The 14,910-nt window shown below is 42.7% G+C and overlaps 1 protein-coding gene across 1 annotated transcript in view; it reads left to right on the forward strand.

Moving 5' to 3' along the window:
- The window catches only part of kif20ba (kinesin family member 20Ba), a 96,713-nt gene that overhangs the window by 13,545 nt on the left and 68,258 nt on the right, over positions 1-14,910 (forward strand). Inside the window, exons 7-14 of the mRNA XM_056292276.1 lie at positions 736-942; positions 3,255-3,366; positions 4,046-4,117; positions 4,413-4,559; positions 8,396-8,558; positions 8,733-8,873; positions 11,604-11,729; positions 14,609-14,736. Of these exons, the coding sequence (XP_056148251.1) occupies positions 736-942; positions 3,255-3,366; positions 4,046-4,117; positions 4,413-4,559; positions 8,396-8,558; positions 8,733-8,873; positions 11,604-11,729; positions 14,609-14,736 (1,096 nt within the window). The remainder of the gene's footprint in view (positions 1-735; positions 943-3,254; positions 3,367-4,045; positions 4,118-4,412; positions 4,560-8,395; positions 8,559-8,732; positions 8,874-11,603; positions 11,730-14,608; positions 14,737-14,910) is intronic.

Raw genomic sequence — 14,910 nt, forward strand, 5'->3', positions numbered from 1 at the left:
GCGTCTCATCAGTTTTGGAGGGGCGTCCTGTTATTGGAAATGTCAGTGTTGTGCCATATTTTCTGCACTTGTTGATGATCGTCTTCTCTGTGGTCCATGGTATATCTAATGCCTTGGAAACTCTTTTGTACCCTTCTCCTGATCGATACCTTTCAACAATGAGATCCCATTCATGCTTTGTAAGCTCTTTGTGGACCATGGCTTTTGCAGTCTGATGCAGCCAAGAAGATGTAAGAAAACTCCTACTGGAACAACTGAACTTTACTTGGGATTAATCAGTCACTTTAGTTGATGGCAGGTATATACTGACTACTATTTAACATGAGTTTGAATGTGATTGGTTAATTCTGAACACAGCCACATCCCCAATTATAAAAGGGTATGCACACTTATGCAACCAGGTTATTGTAAAAAAAAAATCCCTAAAATGTTAATGGTTTTTCACTTATTTTTATAGGTTGCAATTACATGTTAAGGGTGGAAGGTGCTGACATGATTTATCTTGGTTTAATTTTTTTACATCACAAAAACCTGCCCTTTTAACAGGGGTGTGTACACTTTTTATATCCACTCTATAACCATCATTATTATGTAACCAGTTGGTATATCTTTAAGAAATTTTGCTAAACAATGTTACGACTATTTCCAACAGTAATATTACTGTTGGCATTGCCAATTAACTATTCTTTCATCTCCACTCGGGGTTACAGCAGTTCTCATTGGTGCCTGTTCCAGGTTCCACTGTCTCTGTGTTGGCTGAGGGGGAGGAGGAAGGGGTCTGTCTGGAGTTGGAGGCTCATACAATGTTCTCGGTGTGGGTCTCCTTCTGTGAGATCTACAATGAAAACATCCACGACTTGCTGGAGCCCATGCCTAGTGGTGCCCAAAAGAGGACAGTCCTGCGCCTTTCCCAGGATGTCAAAGGCAACGCCTTTGTCAAAGGTCAGTTACTGGAGACTGGTGGCAGCCTAGAGGATTCAGAAACTGCCTTTTGTTTGTAACTACCTGCCTGAATCCCAGATCAGGTTGGGAAAGTGAATTGGAGACATCTTCCTCATTGTCAGAAACCACTGTTTCTGCACTTATGCAAAAGACCATGGCTTGTCCCAGTTACCCACATGTGTGGTCTTGCGTTCTTATGTGTGTGTTCATGCTTCACCTGTTAAATGCTCCCATACACTTTACTATTGTGGCCATCTTGTTCATTATCCCCACCAGGTGGATAGCCTGGAGGGAATTGTGTGTGTGTGTGTGTGTGTGTGTGTCTGTCTGTGGCTAATCTTCAGGCATGCAAACTGATTGCGGTGATTCAAAACCTGTGAAAAATGTTTCTTGTTATTGCCGCTCCCTCTCTTCAATCTCTAGCTCGCTTTGTCGCCGCCCGCTCTAAGTCAACCGTATGCATGTAACTCACATCTACAGTCAACTCAGATCGGGCAGCGGCATAAAAAAATATTAAAAGAATTTTGATAAACAAAAAAAATGCTAAAGTTATGAATGTAAAGCTTGCTTGAGGTTGCAGTCAAAACAGGAAGTATTGCCTATTCTTGTCATTGCCCTATCTGAGTCAACCGTAGAAGTGAGTCTCACTCGCATGTGTGACTGTGAACGCTTTACCCACCTTTATGACAATAAAGACAGGTTTAGGGTTAGACTAAAATGGTTGCATAGCAAACCTTTTCTTTTTGGAAAGTGCAAGTTCATATTAGTTGCATTCTTGCAAGGGCCCACCTATGAGGCTGTGCATCCCCAGACTGACAGGCAAAATGTTTGCATTGGGTAGATGTTTTTAGCTTGAAAGCTGCATATCAAAAACTTTTTTCCCCCTATATTTCCCATTCAATTGACTTGGGCGCTGTGCAAGCCTTATAATGGCAGGAAAAATAGTTTTTTTCTGTCCATGTGTCCGTCGATCTGTCCTCCGCTAATCTCACATACTACTGGGCCTGTCAAGCCGAATAATTCTTGTGCACAGTTATGACTACATGATCAGGTACCTCTCATGGCTGCAGTGATTCAAACCTTTGAAAAACCTGTTTTATACCACAATTGGGTGCCAACTCCTCAGCTAGTTTTCCCAAGTATACCTGTCCGCAGCCTGCAGAACGGGGTGGCGTTCAACGTCGAACGTTTAATCCCACCCACAGTTCGATTTGATTGGTTTAACGGTTGGGTAGGGTTAAATGTTGATTTGGGTGGGGTTAAATGTTGATTTCACTAGTTTGGACTTGGGTTTGGGCGAGGTTAAACGGGGTTGGTGGGTGGGTGGGATTAAACGTTTGGTGATAAACCCCGCCCTATTCTGCTAGCTGTAGGCAGGTACTGCTCGGTTTTTGCACCTACGTCCAAGCACCGGAGAAGGGATTTGCACTCTACTGAGTCCACTCTTCTAGTTAAGTGTATGTGACTCTGTATGACAAGAAGCAAGTAAAATCTTGATACATCTCCTCGTCACATTGAATAGAGTCTACTGTCATGTTGTGTGAACAGCGTTGATATGATCCATATCGGCCGACAGCAAGCCGACTGTGCCTGCGTCAAAAAGGCTACTGGTCCCGGGGACATTCAGTGTAGTCTTATGGGGGGAAAAAAACAAAAACCTGAAGATGCAATAAAGCCACTCTGGCATTTTATTGGATGACTCCTTCTGCTCTGTCTCAAAACAAAACACTAATTTGGGTTTCTGCTGGTGTGAGGGTGAATAGATTACTGACATCATTTTAGGAGGTAGTGTCACTGCCAGGTCAGAGTATATCAAACAGTGTAAGTGAAAGTGTAGTAATGAACTGACAAGTATCAGTTGGTAGCCAAATGGTTGGCACCAGTAAACAAGTCATAGTTTTCGGTATGGAACTTTATATAAAATATTTGCTGATCTCCCTGCAGAGCGACGTAACTAGTGCACTTAATGGCTAAAACCAAAACCACAAGTGTGGGAACTGTTACGAGGTCATTTACTCCCAGCTGCACGGCAGCTTATAGGGGGCAAAGTGGTTGTACTAGGCAGCTCCCAGATGTGAATGTTTGTAGCATGTTTAGAGATGCTCTTTTTTTTAAGTTTCTTGATTATTCCCATATTTATGATCAAGAATTACAGACAGAATCTTGCCATTCTTTACAGAGGAATTTTGTAAAGTGAGTAGTCTGTTTCAAGGTTTAACTGTGTGTGTGTGTGTGTGTGTGTGTGTGTGTGTGTGTGTGTGTGTGTGTGTGTGTGTGTGTGTGTGTGTGTGTGTGTGTGTGTGTGTGATAAGACCTCCGCTGGGTGCAAGTGAACAGTGCGGAAGAAGCCTATATGGTGATGATGCTGGGTAAAAGGAACCAGAGCTTTTCCTCCACCAAGCTCAATCATCTCTCCAGCAGGAGGTAAGTTGGACACCCATCCTCAGGCACGATTTAAAGAAAAAATGAATGTATACATTTTTAATAGAAAATCAATTATTTAATGCTAAGTCAGTTACTCTCTGGGTTGGGATGTCTAGAGGGGTCCCAAGATGGTTTCAGGGGTGTGACAAACAATATTTATAATGCAGAAACAAGGAATCATGTCTATAAACTTGGTGATCTTCTGTCCATCCATTATTTGTACCTGTCTGATGTGTGTGGGATAGCAGGGACAGACAGTCCACGGCTTAGCAAGCGTGTTATTCCTTTTCAATCATGGATGGAGCTCACGACATTACTGCGCTGGTTTTTTAAAAGTTTAGCTCGAATTTTGTTAATTTCTTCAGCTATTTCAGTTGGCAGATGCTGATTAACCACTGGGATTTGTAGAAAATATGGAGAATATGATCATGGCTGTACAATTTTGGATAGAACATGTGGTTACTCCATTGTGAGGATATATTTCAAACCAGGGGGTCAGAGTAATGGTGATTCATAAGAGGGCTGGAAAACACTGTTATCAGAATATGAAGACCGCTCTGGTTCAGATACATGTGTAATTAGCGAACATTCTGCAGAAGTGACAGTTTTAAATCTGTTTCCCTGAAGATATGGTTTGCTACCTGCAAGTTGAGAGTCTCTTTGTTTTCTCTCCCTCTAGCCACAGTATATTCTCAATTCGCATCCTGAGGATTGAGGACACCGGGATTCCGCGGGTCATTGCCATTAGCGAGTCAGTACCGTTTTCAGAAATGTTATTGGCATGTTTTTAGTTGTACATTTTATAAATTTAATGAGTGCGAATGTGCCGCCGGTGCAAAAAGGAAGTGTTTTGCTCAGCAAACCACTGGATAAATAAAAATCAAGAAATATTTCTGGACTTTGCAAAATATCAAATTATTGGTGTGATTAAATGATACTACTTGTGTTGCTCCTGGACATACGTTAATTGATAGTTGTTTTGCAGGAGCAATGCCTCAGCTCCAGTGTCACTGTGCTCACCGCGTGTTTCCTGTGGCTTTGTGCAGGCTGTCTCTGTGTGACCTGGCTGGTTCAGAGCGATGTGCCAAGACACAAAACAAAGGAGAGCGTCTGAAAGAGGCTGGCAATATCAACACCTCCCTGCTCATCCTGGGCAAATGCATCAGTGCACTACGGCACAACCAGCAAGCCAAGTGAGACTACTGTCATTTTGTCTGTCAGTTATTTTGTCGTTGTCCCTTGGTTTGACTGCTATGGCACAGCCGGCAGGCTAAGGGTGACTGTTATTTTATATCGGTCTGTCAGTTATTGTATTCATGTCATCCTCTCTCTTTCTTTGCATGTTGATGTCCTTTCTCTGTATTTGTCTGCTACAGAACAACCAACATTGTTTATATAGCAGTATTTTATGTTCTCTTTCTGTCTTTTTTTCTGCCTGTCTGTCTAAATGTCCTTCACATTCACATATTTGAGGGATTTTTCCATTGTTGATCATGTGTACTGGTAGGATTGTTCTCCTTTCTACAACTATGCTAATGATTAAAGTTTTAGGACAGTTTTTTTTTTAGAATGACAATTGTAGTTAAAAATAAATTTCATGGATCATTAAATTTTATTAATCTTGATAAATGGCTCTGGTTTCCTCCCACAGTCCAAAGACATGTAGGTCAGGTGAATCGGCTGTACTAAATTGTCCCTAGGTGTGTGTGTGTGTGTGTGTGTGTGTGTTTGTGTACGTACATACACACAGGGTGTTGTATTGCGTCTAGTGCAGCAGTGTGTAGTTGGAGGGAAGGTGCATGTGTTCTTCCAACCCGCTTGTGTCCCTCCTGCCCTTAGCTTGCTGCCACTGGCTAGCCTTTGTGGCGAATAGGGAAGCATCCTAGCGTGTAAGCCTACCCCTGCCAGTACATAGCCTCTCCTTCACCAAGACTCCTGCCAGGCCTCCCCGTGGCCACACATGGTAACTGGTGTGTGTGTGTGTGTGTGTGTGTGTGTGTGTGTGTGTGTGTGTGTGTGTGTGTGTGTGTGTGTGTGTGTGTGATGGCCTGGTGGCCTGTCCAGGGTGTGTCTCCGCCTGCCGCCCAATGACTGCTGGGATAGGCTCCAGCATCCCCGCGACCCTGAGAGCAGGATAAGCGGTTCGGATAATGGATGGATGGATGGATGATAAATGGCTTTGATCAAAATATTGTTATTCATCATATTGGCCATAACTTTTCAGCCCCGCTGTTTCTGTACAGATCTACACTTATTTGCTGTGTGGCTGAATATCGTATTGTTGGAGGGGGGGATGACTTGTGGCAAACGAGGTTAGGTTAAATCTCTTGGCAGACAGCAGTTGTACAAAGTGGCACAGAGGTCGTTGGTCCCAAAGTAAGTCTTTCAAAGCTTTTCTTTCAGTTTAGCCACCCTGACCTTAAAAATAGCACCAGTAAGATTACAGTCCAGATTACAGTCTGGCTTTCTCACGTACAGGAACACAAAGCTGTCTACCACTCCATGTGCCTGTGTCAGGCGGGCAGAGGAGGAATCACAGCTTTTTATAGGGGTCCTGAACCAAAAGGTTGAGATATATGTCTCAAGGCTTTTTACTAGGCTTTCAGGGACAGCGTGTGACTTAAAATGTTGGCTTCATATTCTGTTTTTTTTTTTTTGTCCAGTCATTACGTTTCTGTATTTGCAAAGGAGGTATTGGCAAACTGTTTCAAGGACGGGGAAATGATCAACATTACCACAAAATGGTTCATATTGGCTGTAAAAATAGTGTGTATGATTGCCATCACAGCCGTGAGAGTTTATTTTAAATTGGGGGACATTGAATGTGATACGTAGTTGGGCTGGAAAACACTTCTTGTTCTCAGCAAAGTTTCTTTGGTTTAAATTGTCTTGCCTAACTGTCACGTAAGTACAGGCACTCTAGCAGCCATACTGGAAATCTTAATGATCACTTAAGGATGTATTTTTTTAAGCCATTGATTTGCCATTTGTCTTCATTTTTATTTCATTTGTTTTTTTCTTATTTGATTTTATCAGTATTATCCATTTGTTGGGTTTTGTAAAGCCCTTTCTAACAGTGCTTTGACTAATGTTATTAAGTAGCAATTTGTTATCAGGATGTGGCTCTGATCTTTTTTCCTCTTTCTGTTGCGTTTTCGCAGTGTGAATGTTTGTTATGGTTCTGCATCAACTGAATCACTGCAGGAGAGTCAGGCCAATGCCTGAATTGACATTTTTTTGTGCGGATATTTTCCCCCCCAACTTCTCCCAATTGTACTTGGCCAATTACCCCACCCTTCCGAGCCGTCCCGGTCGCTGCTCCACCCCGACTGCCGATCCGGGGAGGGCTGCAGACTACCACATGCCTCGTCCGATACATGTGGAGTCGCCAGCTGCTTCTTTTCACCTGACAGTGAGGAGTTTCACCAGGGGGACGTAGCGTGTGGGAGGATCCTGCTACCCCCCCCCCCAAAAAAACGTGTCCCGACCGACCAGAGGAGGCACTAGTGCAGCAACCAGGACACATACCCACATCCATCTTCCCACCCGCAGACACAGCCAATTGTGTCTGTAGGGTCCCCCCCCCAAGCCGGAGGTACCACGGGGATTTGAACCAGCGATCCCCTGGTGTGTAGGCAAAGGAATAGACTGCCACCCAGACGCCCGAGCTGACTTCTTTTTAACTTTGGGTACACACAGGAGCCCTGTATTTTGAGAGCGAAGAGCTTGAGAAGAAATGTACAGTTTAAGGAGATCAAAGGGGCAAGCCCATTAGGATTTTATAAACCAGCAGAAGCACCTTGAAGTCTGATCTAACATGGATAGGAAGCCAACGAAGGGAGGCAGGAATTAGTGTAATATGTCAGATTTTCTAGTTTTAGTTGGGATTCTAGCTGCAGCATTTTGAACCATCTGAAGACTTTTAGTACTAGCATGTGATAGACCTGAAAACAGAACATTACAGCATTCAAGTCTGGATGAAACAAATGCATGTGTTATCTCTGTGTCAGCCAGGAAGGACCGAATTTTAGCTATGTTACGTAAAGGGAAAAAAGACAGTCTTGTTGATTTCTTTAATCTGCTTATCAAAGGAAAGGCTGGAATCAAACGTAACATCAACATTTTTGGCTGCCACACTTTGTGAAGTTAGTTGACGATTGTTATTGTTACTTGATCAAATTGGTGTCTGTGTCTAGCAGGGCCAACGACCAGCATCTCAGTTTTATCTGAATTTAAAGGCAGTAAATTTAGTGACATCCATTTTTCACAGCAGTCAAGCAGGCTTCTAAATTAGTCATTTGAGTATGATCTTCAGCCCTTATAGGGACATACAGCTGAGAATCATCAGCATAGCAATGGAAATGTATTCCATGACTGTGTATAATTTGGCCATGAGGTGAAATATAAAGATATATAGAAGGAAAAGTAGAGGGCCAAAAACTAAATGCGGAATGCAGTTTGCATATGAATTTGCATATGAAACTGATCGTTTTTGGCTGTTATGCCTCTGTATTGTTTATAAGGGTGGGGATACCTGCAGTCAGTTGAGACTGAAGAGGTCACTTAGATGAGGTGATGAAATGTTTCTCTCAATAAACGTGTCCAGATGAACTGATTCAACTTTCTTTGATTTTCTTACCTGGATTATTGAGCATGCATAAAGACATGCCCTGCTTTTATTTTCCTTTCAATAAATTCTTTGGATACCCCCCCCCCCCAGAACAAGATTTGAGAACCACATACTACTTGTTATAACTGTTTTTCTATTCTTCCAGGTATTCTAACTGTCTGATCAGGGAGTTCTTAGTCCTGGCACAACAAATACTTAACAAATCCTAAAATAGACTACCTCCCAGAATAGAAAACCAGCATCAGTAGGGGGGGGGGGTCAAGAACTGGAAGTTAGAACCATTACACCAAGCGATAAATGAACATTTATATTTTGAACAGGGGTATGAAGAATGTCCATACAACCATATCATATGATGCTATGCAGTGTGTAAACACTCCCTCCCTCTCTCCCCCCCAGGCTTCTGCAGCACGTTCCCTTCAGAGAGAGTAAACTCACACACTACCTGCAGAGCTTCTTTTGTGGGCGGGGCAAAGCCTGCATGATTGTGAACATCAACCAGTGTGCCTCAGTGTACGACGAGACACTGAACGTCCTCAAGTTCTCGTCTCTTGCCCAGAAGGTAGACTTGAGCTTCGCCCAACTGATTTCAGCTGATTAAGCGCATGAACGGTGCTTACATGCAGAATCTATTGTCCTTGCTTTTTTTTTTTTTTTACTGAAAATTTTTTTTTATTCTCTCTCTCTCTCACTCGCTTTCACTCTCTCTTGCTCTCTCTCTTTCATCTGAACTCAGGTTGTAGTCCTGCCTTCCAAGACCATTCCCATCATGCCCCAAAGGTCTGCCTACGAGGTTTCCCTTTTCATTAACAATGCTGACAGGAAGACCCTGCTGGGTTGTCATATTGGCTTGGAGAAAAGCCTGGAAGAAGTGCAGGTACAGGGTTATTTCACAAAGAATGCTTTGTTCATTTTGATTTCATTGTATTACACATTTACATGATATAATTGACCTACCGGCCATATGGCCAAAAATATGAGAACACCCAAACATCACATGCATATGTGCTTTTTGAACATATCGTTCCAAAACCATGGCCATTAATATAGAGTTGGTCCCCTTTTGCTGCTATAACAGCCTCCGCTCTTCTAGGAAGGCCTTCCACTAGATTTTGGAACATGGCTGCTGGGATTCGCTCCGTTCATCCACAAGAGCATTAATGAGGTCGTGCACTGATGTTAGGGAGAAGGCCTGGTTCACAGTTTGTGTTCCAGTTCATCCCAAAGGTGTTGGGTAGGGTTGAGGTCAGGGCTCTGTGCAGGCCAGTAAAGTTCTTGAACACCAAACTCTGCAAACCACATGTAGATTTATGACTAAAACTCTGTATGCACAAAGACAGAAATATGCATACGCATTGTCTTCATCACATTTATAAAGCCGTGCATTCACTTGGTTCTATAAATCTCAGTCATTGTGTAATTGTACGCAAATACACAAGCCCGATTTCCACTCCAAGCATAAGCCATAAATGGATGTAGACACTCTCTTAATCTTTTGCATATAAAAACGCACTTTTCACCACAAGTTTTCAGGCATGGCAATGAAAAGAACCTCAAAGAAGAATGATTGTTAAATCGAGGCACTTTTCGGGGAAGGTGAAAAAAGAAAAGGTTTTATATTTGGTGGTCTCGCCTCTGGGATCACAAACGGAAACAAAAACATAGGAGGGTATAGAAATAGAAAGTAACAGAGACCATCTACTTCCTAAGTTCCGAGCAAAGGACCCTGCAAGGAGTTAAGAAAAAAATGGTCAGATTATAAACGGGGGGCAAAAAAGCGCATCGCTCTACACAAAGAAAGCGTGACGGCAACAGGGGGCAGGCAACCCCTGCTTTATCTAGTGTGGATCCACACATTCTTTCTATTTTGGGCCACATGTCTTTGTGTGGAATTGTTGATGACCATGAACCTCTGTCGGCAATGATATCTCAGACATGTTATCAGTGATCAGTTTGTAGCACTCCCGTCTAAACTGACTTGGCAAGGTGTTACACAGCTACGGATAGAATAAAGAATATTAACAGCTGAATAAAATGTTGACTCTGACTTCATGTAAATTAAAAGAATGATCAAATTAATCACACAAAAGCAATTAATCAGTGTTACCTTAATAAATGTGCCTTTGATTGGCATTTTACAACTCTGTAAACACAAAGACACGTGCGTGAAATCAGTGCAGCTGGAACCATGTTTTACTAAAAGATTCCAGCTCTCACCTCATAATTCATCTTCATCACATCACCCTCAGTTAACTCTAGAAAAACACGCGTGCGCCTGGTCTAAAGAATGTGTGAGGTGCACATATTCTCACTGCGTGTTCTGTTGCACGTGTGGGAAATGGCGTAAACATGGTTTTTGTGCGTACACATAATTTATTTATACATGCAGCCCCATATCTTCATGGACCTCGCTTTCCCCAAACTTGTCAAAAAGTTGGAAGTACACAATTATCTAGAATGTCATTGTATGCTGTAGGGTTGATATTATCCTTCCTTAGAACTAAGGGACCTGGTCTAAACCATGAAAAACAGTCCCAGACCATTATTTCTACTACACCGACCATGTTATAGTTAACACTAGGCATTCAAGCAGGGAGCGTTCTCCTAGCATCCTCCAAACTCAGATAGGTCCGTCAGACTGCCAGATAGTGGAGCGTGATTCATCACTCTAGGGGGCGCCTTCCCACTGCTCCAGAGTCCACTGGCAGTGTGCTTTACACCACTCCAGACAACGCTTGGCATTACGCACGGCGATCTTAGGCTTGTGTGCAACTGCTCGGCCATGAAGATCCATTTCATGAAGCTTCTGACAAACGGTTCTTGTGCTGACGTTGCTTCCAGGGGCGGTTTGGATCTCTATAGTGAGCGTTGCATCTGAGGACACATGATTTTTATGTGCTTCAGCCCTCCGCAGTTCTGTTCTGTGAGCTTGTGTTCTACCGCTTCACAGCTGAGTTGTTGTAGCTCCGAGATGTTTCCACTTCACAATAACAGACTTACAGTTGACTGGGGCAGATCTCGCCGGGCAGAAATTTGACCAGCTGACTTGTTGGAAAGGCGGCATCCTATGATAGTGGCATGTTGAAACTCACTGAGCTCTTCAGTATGACCCATTCTGCTACCAATGTTTGTCTATGAAGACTGGTTGAGCGTGTTGCATGTTCACATTTTCCATGTAAATAGTCTTGTTTTGTGTCCTTTTACTGGATTCTTCCCTTTATTTAAGTACTAACGATAAAAAATAGATGATTAATACTTGAATTAGAACAAAGTGGGTTTTTTTATTTTTTTATTTAATGTTTGCATCCAAGATTGCATGTGATGTTTTGACCACAATCGATTACAGCCTTTGTGAATGTCAGCAAAAACCGGATAATCCATTACTTGTTTATAACACCCACCGATCCATAAGACAATGAAAAATTGAAGCTATACACATTGCCAAGTAGTACATTTTCCTCTGATGTTGTCATTGTTTATATTGATGTTTTTATAATTACTTCTAATTAACAGCCACTGTCATACACTAAGTGTATCGCTAGTTGGTTTTATTTTTACTTGGATTGTATCATCCCATGGTATAAGTGCATGACTACCTTGTATGCAGGAGGACGAGGGCAGTGAGGATAATGAGAGCCCAATGGAGGACACTGTCCAGGAGAGTGGAGAAGAGGAAGATGGTAATGAAGATGATGATGATGAAAAAATTGTTCTGAGTAAAGGAGCTTACCAGGTCAGTCTGGCTTTTTTTGCATATTAACAATGCTTTTTAAATGAATTTCATCAACAAGGGTTGATAAACTTTTTGAAGGTAAAAAGAATAGAGACTGTAAGATTGCTCTATGTAGGCTTTTACCCTCTGCTCTGTGTTGTACTGGTTTTGTAACTCATTCTTGCTCACTGATAACAAGATGAAGAATTTATTGAAGTAGACTTGTCATGTTGGTACCCTTTTAAAATTGGTGTCTGGGACACTATTTTGGTAAATAAAATTGTTTTATTTGGATTTTCCCCCCCTTTTCTCCCCAATTGTACCCATCCAATTACCCCACTCTTCCGAGCCATCCCAGTCGCTGCTCCACCCCCCCTGCCGATCCGGGGAGGGCTGCAGACTACCACACGCCTCCTCCGATGCATGTGGAGTCACCATCCGCTTCTTTTCACCTGACAGCGAAGAGTTTCGCCAGGGGGACGTAGCACGTGGGAGGATCACGCTATTCCCCTCAGTTCTCCCTCCGCCTCGAACAGGCGCCCCGAGTTACCAGAGGAGGCGCTAGTGCAGCGAACAGGACGCATACCCACAACCAGCTTGCCACCCGCAGACACAGCCAAGTGTGTCTGTAGGGACGCCCGACCAAGCTGGAGGCAACACGGGGATTCAAACCGGCAATCCCCGTGTTGGTAGGCAATGGAATAAACAGTTATGCTACCCGGGTGCCCCATGCATTAAATAAGGTTAATGTTAAATTTTCATGAAATGATCATCAGATCAGTTTGTCAGCAAAGTTTGAGTGGTTACTGAGCTGGTTACATTTTAACTACCACTAAAGATTTTTAGGTTAATGTGTGTACATGTAAGAAATGATTTCAACGTAAAACAATTTCTGAACAAGAGTAGCTTAAAACCTAGTATAGTGCTGGACAGTGAATACATAAAAAAAAAGCAGCTTTTTTTTTGTGCCCGACTACATTTAAAAAGCTGCTGTTTTGACATCGGTCTGTGAACAGTGGCTGTACTGGACAGCAGTTTTCAAATCCTGATTATTTATACAGTTAAATAACGCGAATTTATTGTCTTTATATGAAATTAATTACCTGGCTACAATCTGCTGCCATGATCAGTGGGAAATTTGGGCATGACACCCCTTAAAAATGCCCTTCAGTTACCACCAACTCTCTGAAGACGCCAATAGTTTTCACCCTAACTGCATGCGGATATTAGCGGTGGTGTTTGTGAATTGAACTTTTTTGCAATGAGGCGTTTCTGTAGTCTCCACAAGCAGCAATATATTATGTTAGTTACCGTGCGAACCATTGCGCTGATTCACGAGCAATAGGTTAACTCCCACCCCCGTGTTTGCCAGCAACATTGTTGGTTGGCCGACCAACCGTGTAACTTAAGTGACGCCCTTGGTCGCCGCCAGCTGGAACTTGGCTGTCTGAGCAATTGTGAGACTCCATCACTCACTCACTCACTCATGGACTACTGCATGTGCAGGGCTGGCCCTGCTGTTGCGGTCCAGCCAAAAATACTGCCATGAAGTTATTACGAAATAATGTTCACTCATTAGAAATGATGGTTATCGTCTTGAGATTTTTTTTCAATTCCAAATCCCTGATAATGTGACCAGTACATTTCAGAAGGGGTATTTGAATGGTAATGATAAAAAAAAAAACAACTCATGAGCAGCTGTTATTTGCATTCAGTAGTAGTAGTAGTAGTAGTAGTAATTGTCTCCAGTGTCCCTATACGACTGTTGAAATGTTTGGTCAGGTCTGTTGGAAAAACAATCGGTATGAGAGTGTACACACATGATCAGTGGTCAAACCGTTCTGCACTGGCTGTGCCATTGTTTGCCTATGGGGAGAGCGGTGGTGCCCAACTAGGCGGATGCGCTACCCTTTGCATGGCACACCGTTTGAAAATGCCACTGAGCACTGCACTCAAAGTTCAAATTAATTCAACTTTGACCTCTGTTGCCGCTGACCTTTCAGAGCGCAACCAATGAGATAACAGTTACTATATTTGATGTAGCCAGAAGTGAGACATGCATGCGGGGGAGGTAGAGTGTGATAGAAGGAAAAGTTTACCAAACTATAACACAAAATTAAAAAGCTTACCATGATCCCAGCAGGAAAAGTAATGTATGGTGAAATGTCAGCAGTCAGACAGGGCTACCAGGTTTGTGACTAGGCATATAGTTTATGAACTTGGCTAAATCCAGTGCTAAAGTTAGCTTAGCTTTGATGATCCATACTTGCGCTGTGGTGAACCACAGGGATATGTTGCTTTTTCACCGCGATAAGAAAAAAAAATCCATAATGTTACAGCCCTATCGACGGGTCTGTTTCTCTCGGCCTCTTAAATCAACTACACCACAACACTGTTCCCCTGGAATACTGATTTTCTGTCCAGGAGAATCGCCACATTGTCGTCGTCTTTCCAATGGGTAGAATAGCAAGAAAAGTCACTGGTTACAGTACTTATATTTATTAAACTTCCACTTGTAACACAGAGCATATTTGCTCTGTGTTTTAAAAAACTAGCTATTACCGCATGTTTGTTCGGCTTTTGTGATAGTTTCCCTCTAAAGAAGCAGTCATTTACTTACATATTTTATCTTGTTGCTGAAGCTCTGACCTCTAAACGTCTGATTCTGTATTGCTATTAAGGAGATCTATTAAGGACATGAAGGGTTTTTCCCATGTTGGACGGCCAGAAGTGTGTAAAATGTCAGCGTTAAGGGTTTGAAGTTGTCAAGCCACCAGCCAATGGGGTTTAGACACAATATTTCAAACGCTGTCATCATCATTAAACGAAAATACCATTGAAACTTGGCTGATTGTTGAATATATACACCAAGTGTTTGCTTTTATCCTTCCAACTTACAGAGGCAGATGGCTTTGTTGCAGCAACTGAAGGAGGAGCGGATAGAGAGCATGCTACTGGAGGCACGGGTTCGGGAGGAGGTCACCTTGGAGTTCTCAGAGCTGTTCTCTAAAATGCAGAACGATAACAAGTGAGATTCTATCCCCACATTTTTCTTTAACTTTTTTGAATTAATTAAGGAAATGAGCAGATGGTACCCTCTTACGGAGCCACCCTGCTTTGCTTTGTAACTGGTTGTACTTACAGCCCCATTCCACTGACAGAACACAGTTTTCTGTGTATCTGGGTGATTTGTTGGCATCTG

The sequence above is a fragment of the Lampris incognitus genome, chromosome 13 (genome assembly GCF_029633865.1).
Source record: "Lampris incognitus isolate fLamInc1 chromosome 13, fLamInc1.hap2, whole genome shotgun sequence".
Classification (NCBI taxonomy): Eukaryota; Metazoa; Chordata; class Actinopteri; order Lampriformes; family Lampridae; genus Lampris; species Lampris incognitus.